General features: G+C 34.3%; 1 protein-coding gene across 5 annotated transcripts in view; it reads right to left on the reverse strand.

Moving 5' to 3' along the window:
* LOC122234015 (histone-lysine N-methyltransferase SETMAR-like) overlaps positions 1-12,067 on the reverse strand; it is a 55,083-nt gene that overhangs the window by 12,578 nt on the left and 30,438 nt on the right. For all 5 annotated transcript variants that reach the window (XM_042968154.1, XM_042968151.1, XM_042968153.1 and 2 more), the window contains exon 2: positions 8,597-8,693. In XM_042968154.1, coding sequence (XP_042824088.1) covers positions 8,597-8,693 — 97 coding nt within the window. The remainder of the gene's footprint in view (positions 1-8,596; positions 8,694-12,067) is intronic.

The raw sequence follows: 12,067 nt of genomic DNA on the forward strand, positions 1-12,067 counted from the left end.
GCAACCTGAAAAGCTTTTGTCCCTCAAATTTTAAAAGCTATTTAAATATAAAAAGTATTGTCCTTTTTATGGGTATATATTATGAATATTTTCCCCCAGTTTCTCTTTGAAAAACTTTTATTTACGGGATTTTTTTTTTTGTTATGCAAGAATTTAACTTAGTGAAATTTATCAACCTTTTCTTTTAATGCTTCTGGATTTTAAGTCACAGTTAGCAAGCCTACATACCAACTATAGAGGAATTAACTTATGTTAATGGTAGATAACAATGGCTCTTTTAATAATAGTGCAGGGACAAGTGGGTAGCCATTTGGGAAATGCTAAAAGTGGATCATTCATTGTTCCATGAAAAAAAGTAGATCATTTCCAAAAAAAGTTTCCAAAAACTTTCCAAACTTCAGCAAAGTTGTCAGATACAAGAATAAAAATCAACTCTGTTTTTATACACCAGGGATGAATAACTTGAAGAGAAAACTAAAAAAGCAATTCCAATAAAATACTTAGGAATGAATCTAACCAAGGACTTAAGATTTTATGCTGAACACACTGCTGAAAGAAATCAAGCAAGATCTAAATAAATGAAAAGACAATCATACTCATAGATAGGAAGACTTAACATCATTAAGATGTCAGTATTACCCAAGCAATCTATAAATTCAATATAATCCCCATCAAAAGTCCAACAGCCTTTTTGGCAGAAATGGAAAAGCAGATCCTTATTTTTATACGGAATCACAAGGGGCCCTGAATAACCAAAATAATCTTGTAAAGGAATAAAGCTGGAGAACCCACACTTCCCAACTTTGAAACTAACTACAAAGCCACAATAATTAAAACAATATGGGCATAAGAACAAACATAAAGAACAATGGACTAGAAAGAAACCCTCACACATATGGTCAACTGATTTTCGACAAGGGTGTCAAGACCATTTAGTGGGAAAGGATGGTTTTTCAACAAATAGTACTGGGAAAACTGTATATCACATGCAAAAGAATGAAGTTGGACCCTAACCCAGACCTTATACAAAAATTAATTCAAAAATGGATCAAAGACCTAAATGTAAAAACTAAAATTACAAAAGTCTTTAAGAGAACATTGAGGAAAATCTTCATGGCACTGGATTTGACAACAGTTTAATGGATATGACAACAAAAGTAAAAACAGGTAAACTGGACTGCATCAAAATTTAAAATTTCTGGGAAAAAAAACACAGTTAACAGTGAAAAGGCAACCCACAGAATAGAATATTTGCAAATCACGAATCTGATAAGGGGTAAATATCCAGAATATATAAAGAACTCCTACAACTCAACAACAAAATACAAATAGCCTGATTAAAAAAAAAATTTTTTTTAATGTTTATTTTTTTGAGACACAGAGAGAGTCAGAGCACAAGCAGGGAAGGAGGAGCAAAGAGAGGGAGACACAGAATCTGAAGCAGGCTCCAGGCTCTGAGCCGTCAGCACAGCTGACTCAACACGGGACTCAAACCCACGAACCACAAGACCGTGACCTGAGCCAAAGTCAGATGCTTAACCAACTGAGCCATCGAGGTGCCCCACAAATAGCCTGATTTTAAAATGAGCAAACAGCACTAGAATAAATGTTTCTCAAACAAAAATATATACAAGGTCAACAAGGATTTGAAAAGATGGCCAACATCATTAATCATTAAGGAAATGCAAATCAAAACCACAATGAGGTATCAACTCACACCCAAAAGGACAGCTACTAACGAGAGAAAATAATAAATGTTAGCAAAGATACAGAGAAACTGGAACACTTGGGCACAGCTGGTGGGAACAAAAAATGGTACAAGTCTCTATGGAAAACATTCATGTTGGTTTCTCAAAAAATTAAGAACAGAATTACCATATGATCCAATAATTCCATTTCTGGGAATATATCCAAAAGAACTGAATACAGAGTCTCAAAGAGGTATTTATATACCCACAATCACAGCATCATTATTCACAATGGCCAAAAGGTGGAAACAACCCAAGTGTCTATCAACCAATAAATGGATAAAGAAAATGTGGTAATTGCATACAATGGAATATTATTCAGCCTTAAAAAGAAAGGAAGTTCTGGGGTGCCTGGATGACTCAGTAGGTTGAGCGTCTGACTCTTGATTTTGGCTCAGGTCATGATCCTAAGGTCGTGGGATCGAGCCCCATGTCAGGATCCATGCTGAGTGTGGAGCCTGCTTAAGATTCTCTCTCTCCCTCTGCTCCTCCCCCCGCCCCAAACAACAGAAAAGAGAAAGGAGATTCTGATACATCCTACAACACAGATGAACCATGAACACATGATGCTAAGTGAAATAAACCAGTCACAAAAAGACAAATATTGTGTGATTCTACTTAACTGACATACCTAGAATAGTCATATTCTTAGAGATGGAAAGTAGAATAGAAGTTAGTGGGGACAGGGGCGAGGGAAGAATGGGAGTTGTTGTTTAAGGCTATAGAGTTTCAGTTTTAGAAGATGAAAAAGTTCTGGAGATCAACAGTAAAAGATGTGAAAGTACCTAATACTACTGAACTATATACTTAAAAATAGGATGGCAAATTTTATATTTTTTGTATGTTACCACAATTAACAATAAAAATAAAAAAAAATTAGGTAAGTTGGATCTCATTAAAATTAAGAATTTTGTGCATCAAAGGACACTATTAAAAAAGTGAAAAGACAACCTGCAGAATGGAAAAAAATACTTGCAAATCATACTTCTGACAAGGGATTAATACTGAAAATATATGAAGAGTTTCTATAACTTAACAAACAACCAAAACAACCTAATTAAAAATGGGTAAAGGAGTTGAATAGACATTTCTCCAAAGAAGAAATACAAATGGCCAATAAGAACCAGAAAAGATGCTTAACATTGCTAGTGTTTAGGGAAATGCATATCAAAACCCAGTAAGATAACAGTTCACACCTACTAGGATTAGGTTATTTAAAAAAAAATTGGAAAATGACAAATGCTGGTACGAATATAGAAAAACTGGAACCCTCATGCATTGCTTGTGGGAATGTAAAATAGTGCAACCACTGTGGAAAAGAGTTTTACGTTTCCTCAAAAGGTTAAACACAAAACTACTATATGACCCAGCAATTCCACTCCTAGGTATATATCCAAAAGAACTGAAATTAGGGATTCGAACACATATCTGTACACCAATGTTCATTACAACAACCCTACTGTCTATCAGATGAATGGATTAAAAAATGTAGTATGTACATAAAATGGTAATTATTCAGCCATAAAAAGTAATGAAATTTTCATATATGCTACAACATAGACAGGCCTTGCAAACATTATGCTTAGTAAAATAAGCCAAACACAGAAGGACAAATATTATATGATTCCACTTATATATGAGATACCTGGAAAAAGCACATTTACAGAGACACAAAGGAGAGACTGCCAGGGATTTGGGGGAGGTGTGGTGGTGGAGTGGGGAGGAAGAGATTGTTTAATGGGTACAGGGTTTATGTTGGGGATGATAAAAAAGTTTTAAGTATAAATAGCAATGATGACTACACAGAAATGTGAATGTTTTTAATTCCACTTAACTGTACACTTAAATGGTTAAAATGATAAATATTGTATGTATTTTACCACAATAAAAATGAGAAGAAGAAAAGGTCTATCTTTACCCTAGTAATTTTAAATACTACCTTTCTCATATACTAACTTTCCATATGAATTTGGGTCTAATTCTGCACTTTTTATTCTTTTCCACTGGTTTATTTGTCCCTGCCAATGCTACAATGTTTTAATTAATAAGGCTATTCAACCCTTATAGTTTTTTTTTTTAAAGTTTCTCTTTTTAAGTGTTTTCCTGGCTAAAAGTAATATTGAAGAAGAAAACCAAAGCAGGAGGCATCACAATCCCAGACTTTAGCCTCTACTACAAAGCTATAATAGTCCAGACAGTATACTATTGGCACAAAAACAGACACACAGACCAATAGAATAGAATAGAGAACCCAGAACTGGACCCACAAATGTATGGCCAACTAATCTTTGACAAAGCAGGAAAGAGTATCCAGTGGAAAAAAAGACTGTCTCTTCAACAAATGGTGCTGGGAGAACTGGACAGCAACATGCCGAAGAATGAAACTAGACTACTTTCTTAACACGATACACAAAAATAAACTCAAAATGGATGAAGAAACTGAATGTGACACAGGAAACCATCAAAACCCTAGAAGAGAAAGCAGGCAACAACCTTTGACCTCAGCCACAGCAATTTCTTACTCAACACATCTCCAAAGGCAAGGGAATTAAAAGCAAAAATGAACTATTGGGACCTCATCAAGATAAAAAGTTTCTGCACTGCAAAGAAAACAATCAACAAAACTAAAAGGCAACCAACAGAATGAGAAAAGATATTTGTAAATGGCATATTGGATAAAGTGCTAGAATTCAAAATCTATAAAGAACTCACCAAACTCCACACCCAAAAAACAAATAATCCAGTGAAGAAATGGGCAGAAGACATAAATAGACACTTTTCCAAAGAAAACATCCAGATGGTCTACAGACACATGAAACAATGCTCCACGCCACTCATCATCAGGGAAATACAAATCAAAGCCACATTGAGATACCACCTCACACCGGTCAGAATGGCTAAAATGAACAAATAAGGAGACTATAGATGCTGGCGTGGATGTGGAGAAACAGGAACCCTCTGGCACTATTGGTGGGAATGCAAACTGGTGCAGCCACTCTGGAAAACAGTGTGGAAGTTCCTCAAAAAAATTAAAGATACAATTACCCTATGACCCAGCAATAGCACTGCTAGGAATTTACCCAAGGGATACAGGAGTGCTGATGCATAGGGGCACACATACCCCAATGTTTATGGCAGCACTTTCAATAATAGCTAAATTATGGAAAGAGTCTAAATGTCCATCAACTGATGAATGAATAAAGATGTGGTTTATAAATACAATGGATTACTACTTGGCAATGAGAAAGAATGAAATCCTGCCATTTGCAGCAACATGGATGGAACACTGGTGGGTATTATGCTATATGAAATAAGTCTGTCAGAGAAAGACAGATACCATATGTTTTCACTCATACGTGGATCTTGAGAAACTTAACAGAAGACCATGGGGGAAGGGGGGGGGGGGAGTTACAAACAGAGGGAGGGAGAAAAACCATAAGACACTCTTAAATACAGAGAACAAACTGAAGGTTGATGGGGGGTGAGGGAGAGGGGAAAGTGGGTGATGGGTATTGAGGAGGGCACTTGTTGGGATGAGCACGGGGTGTTGTATGGAAGCCAATTTGACGATAATTTATATTTTTAAAAATCTAAAAAAAAAAGTGTTTTCCTGGCTATTTCTAAAATCAGTTTTATTGAGATATAATTCACATCCCATACAATTTTCCTATTTAAAATGTACAATTTGGTGATTTCTGTTACACTCACAGGGTTTTGAATCCAATTTTAGGACACTTTTCCTCTTCCAAAAGAAGCTCTGTACTAATTAACAACTGTTCCCCATTCTCCCTCTAACCCTTTCCCAGCCCTAAACCATTATTCTATTTATATATCTGTTAATATTAGTCTGTTTATATATCTGCTTATGTGAACATTTCTTATAATTGGAATCATAAAGTATGTGATCTTTTGTAACTGACTTCTCTCACATAGCACATTTTCAAATCATTCATGTTGTAGCATATACCAATACTTCCTTTCTTTTTATGTCAAATAATACTCTATTATATGGATATATCACATTTGTTGATTATCAGTTGATGGACATCAGGACTGTTTCCACTTTTTAGCTATTGTGAATAATGCTGCTAATAACATTCACAAAGGTTTTGTGTCCACTTCTGTTTTCAGTCTCTTGGGTTTATACCTAAGAATGGAATTGCTGGATCATATTATAATTGTGTATTTAACCATTTGAGGAACTGACAGATTGTTTTCAAAGTGACTGCACCATTTTACACTCCTAATAGCAATATATGAGTGTTTCAACTTTTCCACTTCCTCACCAATACTTGTTATTTTCTGTCTTTATTATTGCATCTTAGTGGTGTCAAGTGATATCTCATGATTTTGATTTGCATTTCTCTAATGACTAACAAAAATATTTTGGTATAGTTGTTGGTCATTTGTATATCTCCTTTGGACCAATTCTATTCAAATCTTTTGTCCATTTTTTAAATTGGATTATTTCTTTTTATTATTGAGGAATAAGAATTCTTTATACATTCAAGATATAAGTTCCTTATAAGATATGTGATTTGCAAATAGTTTTTTCCATCCTGTGAGTTGTCTTTCTACTTTCTTGATATCATCTGCAGCAAAAAAAAGTTTTGAATTTTGATATCATCCTATGTATGTATGTATGTATGTATCATTTGAGCTCTGGGTGTCATATTTAAGAAAACACTGCCTAACCCAAAGTCACTGAGATGTACTGCTATGCTTTTAGTTTCATTAGCTCTTATATTTAGGTTTATGATCTATTCTGAATTAATTTTTATGTGTGGCATAAGACAGGTCCCCATCTTCATTCTTTTGCGTACTCAGCATGGTATTCCAATACTATTTATTGAAAAGACTATTATTTCCCATTTAATTTCTTTAGGACCTTTACTAAAATCAATTGATGATTTTCCTGGCTATTTTTGCATGTTTGTTTTTCCATATGAACCTTAAAATCAGCTTGTCTGACTCCATAAAACAACTTAATAGGATTTTTATTAACATTGCACTGATTTTATAAATTAACCAGGGAGGATTAACACTTTTATGATGTTGAATCATCGTATTCAACAACAAAGGACATTTTACCATTTGTTTAAATCTGCTTTAGTGTCTTTTAGGAGTGTTTTCAATTTTCCTTGTATAGATTTTATACCTTTCTTATTAAATTTATTCTAAACATTTAATCCTCCATGTTGCTATTGTAAATGGGCTTTCCTCTAACATTATGTTCAGTTTAAGCTATCTGTATATATGAAAGTTGATTTTTATATGTTAATTTTAAATCCTGATCCTTCACTGAATTCTTTATTGTAGGAGTTAGTTTATTATTGATTCTCTGGAGCACAGCTATACTATGATCTGCAAAGAGATATTGTTCTACTTGTTCTTTACCCGTTTTTATGCCTCTTACTGATTTCTCTTAATTTAATTCCCTTGGCTAATTTACCTCTAACAAAATGCCGAACAGTAGTGAAGATAGCGTGGATGCTTGTTCTTGACATTAATGGAGATGCCTGTAGTGTTTCCCCTTTTTAAATAAGATATAGTTTTAATGCTAAGATGTATACTTCATCAAGTTAAAAAAGTAGTATTCAAGGGGCGCCTAGGTGGCTTAGTTGGTTAAACATCTGACTTCAGCTCAGGGCATGGTCTTGCAGTTCATGGGTTCAAGCCCCTCATCGGGCTCTGTACTGACAGCTCAGAGCCTGGAGCCTGCTTCAGATTCTGTGTCCCTGTCTCTCTCTGCCCCTCCCCCACTCATGCTCTGTCACTCTCTCCTCTCAAAAATAAACAAACATTAAAAAAAATTTTTTTTAAGTAGTCTTCAATTCCTATTTTCTTGAGTGTCTCTATCATGAATGGGTACTTATTTTTGCCAAAGGTTTTCTTAGTATCTACTGAGATAACTGTATTATTTTTTCTTTATAGTTAATAACATGGTATATAACACTAATAGGTTCCCTCATATTGAACCAATCCTGCATTCCTGGAATAAATCCTGCCTTTGTTTTCCCTCTGTCTAGAATTTGCTTTCCCTGGTTTTCCTTCATCTATTCAGACCTTATAAAATATCTCCTCCTCAGAGATGCATTCCCTGGAACATTTCATCAAAAGCAGCCTTCCAATTAACCTCTAGGACAGTACCCTATTTTAATTTCTTACTCAGCACTTATTACTGATATTTTCCCCATATATCCCATATGTATATACCTCTACATATACCTTCAACCATTATGACAACACTGAACCTGTCTTGGTAGTAGATTTCTTACTGTATGCCCAAAATATATAGTACCTGGCATACGTTAGGCACTCAATAATTGTTGATAATAAATGTATTGCCATTTTGGGTTGACTATTATTACAAATGTGATTTTATCAAGCAAAAAATAAGAGTAACAAAAACCTATCTCTCACTACACTTATGGCATAAATCCAGATTTCTAACTTTAAAGAGAAAGTTACAAACTCAAATAAAATTGAAGTCAGCAGCTCTTTAGCTAGTCTAAATCCGTGAACTGAAAAAAATAACTGGTACTAAAAAATTCTAATACTAAAATCAAAGTTTCCTTTCTTTCAGTTAATATTTTCTAATTAAAATTTCTCATTAAAATTTGTTACAAAATTTATCAGTAAAGGAGTTAACATTTAAATTGGTTGAACAAACCAATGTAAACAACTTGCTGTATCTAATAAAAACCAAAATGTACTTCAACAGATTTTAGTATTGTAACTTCACCAGCAAAAAAAAAAAAAAAAAAAAATTAACTCACAAAAATTAATTTTAACTTTATATAAAAGAAACCACAAAAGACAGAAAGGTGGTAAACTCTCTCAATTACCTGTAAAAGGTGATGATTTCTCTGAGTGTTTTACTTTTAGAAGTTTCCTATTAATAAATATATAACCACAGGGACAAGATTTACATGCAACAGGAACCTGGAAGGGGGAAGAAAAAGGAAAAAAATATATTACTATTTTACTTATCAAGTGTTTATGTGGTCTCTTTAACTAAACAATAAATTACTCAAAGGTAGAAATCTCATTTTTATTTAAACTCCACCTCCTCATAAAAATTACTCAAGATAGGAAATCATACCCATCCCATTCTCCTAGTCCTTTACTGTTCCATGCATATGGTGAATGTTTAATAACACTAATATAAGTGGCCACAGGAAGAATGTAAAGAAAAAAAGATAAAATAAAACTATTTCCTAAAATGTCTCAGAATATTTACAACATGGATTAGATTAGAAGAAAACAACTGGTTAGGAAACTATTACATTAATTCCAGTATGAGAGGCTGTTGGCCTGTTCTACAATGCTGGCAGGGGAATGTATTTCAAAAAAAACAAAGACATTTTAAAGGGAGGAAAGAGGGGCACCTGGGTGGCTCAGTCTTGGTTTCAGCTCAGGTCATGATCTTACAGTTCGTGAGTTCAAGCCCAGCATTGGGCTCTGGACTGACAGCAGAGAGCCTGCTTGGGATTTCTCTTTCCCTCTCTCTCTCTCTCTCTCTCTCTCTCTACCCCACCCCTGCTTGTACTCTCTCTATCTCTCTCAAAAAAAATTTTTTTTTGTCTTTTATTTTTTGGTCCATTGGTTATTTCAGGGTATGTTGTTTAATTTCTATAAATTTATGAGTTTGCTAGTTTTTCTTTCTGTTGTTGATTTCTAACTTCACCCTGTTGTGGAAAAATACTCTGAATGATATGTCTTTAAAAAATGAACTTTGATTCTTACCTTATGCCATATAAAAATAATATTTCAAAATGAAACTTCTAGAAAATACTAAAAAAAAAAATCTGCCTTCAAGAGTTTGAACATGAGAGAGGAAGAGGGCCAGTACCAATTACTGGAAAAGGACCATTTACAATAGCCAGTTTAAGGGAAAGAAGGTGGAAGACTACAAAAAAGATGCCAAACATAGGTTCTCCTAGTCTCTGGTTGAGGAAAAACCTTGAACAAATCTCATAAGCCCTGCGGGTTTTCTGTTTTCTTTTCTAAAGTCTTTACTACCAGAAGTAAGTCATGATCTTTACATATCTTTATTTAATTTTTTAAAAATTATTTTTAACATTTATTTATTTTTAAGAGACAGAGAGAGACAGAGCATGAGCAGGGGAGGGGGAGACAGACACACAGAATCCGAAGCAGGCTCCAGGCTCTGAGCTGTTTGTTAGCACAGAGCCCGACGTGGGGCTTGAACTCACAAACTGTGAGACCATGACCTGAGCCGAAGTTGGACGCTCAGCCGACTGAGCCACCCAGGCACCCCTATTTATTTAATTTTTTAGAGAGAGAGAGCAGGCAGGCACACATGAGGGGGTGAGGGGAAGAGGAAGAGAGAATGGTTTTTTTCTTTAATTTTTTTAATGTTTATTTTTGAGAGAGAGAGAGACAGCACAAACAGTAGGTGCAGAGAGAGAGACACACACAGAATCCGACGCAGTTTCCAGACTCTGAGCTGTCAGCACAAAGCCCAAAGTAGACCTCGAACTCAAGGACCACCAGATCATGACCTGAGCCAAAGTCGGGTGCTCAACTGACTGAGCCACCCAGGCACCCCCACATATTTCTAAGTGAAAAAATGATTATGTCATTTAACAGCTTTATTAAGTTATAAGAAACATGCAATAAACTATACATATTTTAAATGCACAATTAGACAAGTTTTAACAATTATATATGCCCATGAAACCATCACCACAATCAAGACAGTGAATATATCCATCATCCCCAAGTTTCATGTGCCTTTGTAATCTACCCTCCTGCCTCTCCTTAGCACCTTCAATATTCCCAAGCAACTACTGATCACCATTCTACCACTACAGATCAATTTGAATTTTCTAGAGTCTTATATAAATGGAATCATAAGTACATGCTTTTTTTGTTTAGCTTCTTTCACTCAGCATAATTATTTTGAGATTTTTCCATGCTGTTGCATGTAACAAGTTCATATCTTTCATTGCTGAATATTATTCCATAAAGACATACCACAGTTTATCTACCTACCTTGCTGATGTACGTTTTGACTGTTTTCAGTTTTTTAGTTATTACAAATAAAGCTGCTATGAACTTTCACGCAAAGTCTTTGTATATACATACACATTTTTTTCTCTTGAATAAATAGCTATAAGTGGAATGGCTGGATCATAAGGTAGATTTAACTTTTTGAGAAAACTACCAAACTATTTCCCAAAGTGGTTGGACCATTTTACATTCCAACAGCAGTGTATAAGAGGTCTAGTTCCTCCTCATCAATAGTTGGTATGCTCAGTGTTTTAACTTTAGTCATTCCAGTAGGGTTTCCTTGTGATAATATGCATATCCCTAATGCTACTGAGCATTTCTCCATGAGCTTACTTGCTATCTACTATACATCTACTCTGGTGAAGTTTCTATTCAAATTTTTGCCTATTTTTTAATTGGGTTGTTTGTTTCTTAATATTAACCTTTGAGAAACCTTTACATATTCTGGATATAAGTCTTCTATTACATACATGCTTTGCAAAGGTTTTTATCTGTTTGTGTCTCCTTTCTCTGAACAGAGATTTTCAAAGAACTAAAGTTTTAATTTTGATTAAGCCCAGTTTATCTTTTTTTCTTTTATGGGTCATGCTTTTGGTGTTGTAATTAACAAACAATTGCCTAACTTAAGTTCACAGTTTTTATAGTATTTTCTAGAAGTTCAATAGTTTAAAATTTTTCACGTAGGTCTACAATCCATCTTGAAATATTATTTGTATATGGCACATGGTAAGGATTAAAGTTCATTTTTTAAGACAGATATTCAACCACAACAGGATGAAGTTAGAAATCAACAACAGAAAGGAAAACTAGCAAATTCATAAACTTGTGGAAATTAAACAACATATTCTGAAATAATAAATGGATAAAAAAAGAAATGATAAGGAAAATGAGAAAACACAGAGATGAATGAAAACAAAAATACAACCTACCAAAACTCATGGGACACAGTGAAGGCAATGCTAAGGAGGAAAGTTATAGCTGTAGTTATAGCTGTTATGTTAAGAAAGAAGATCTCAAATCAACAACCTAACTTTACCACTTAAAGAACTAGAAAGAAAAGAGCAAACAAAACCCAAAGCCAGCATAAAAGAGGATATAATATAGATTAGAAATAAATAAAATAGAGAATAGAGAAACAACAAAGAAAATCAATGAAACAAAAGTTGGTTTCTTTGAAAAGATGAACAAAATTGACAAGCCTTTCACTAGAGACAAAAAAGAGAAGACTTAATTACAGACATACCTCATTTTATTACACTTTGTTTTACTGTACTTCACAG

The sequence above is a fragment of the Panthera tigris genome, chromosome E2, assembly GCF_018350195.1.
Source record: "Panthera tigris isolate Pti1 chromosome E2, P.tigris_Pti1_mat1.1, whole genome shotgun sequence".
NCBI classification, from domain to species: Eukaryota; Metazoa; Chordata; class Mammalia; order Carnivora; family Felidae; genus Panthera; species Panthera tigris.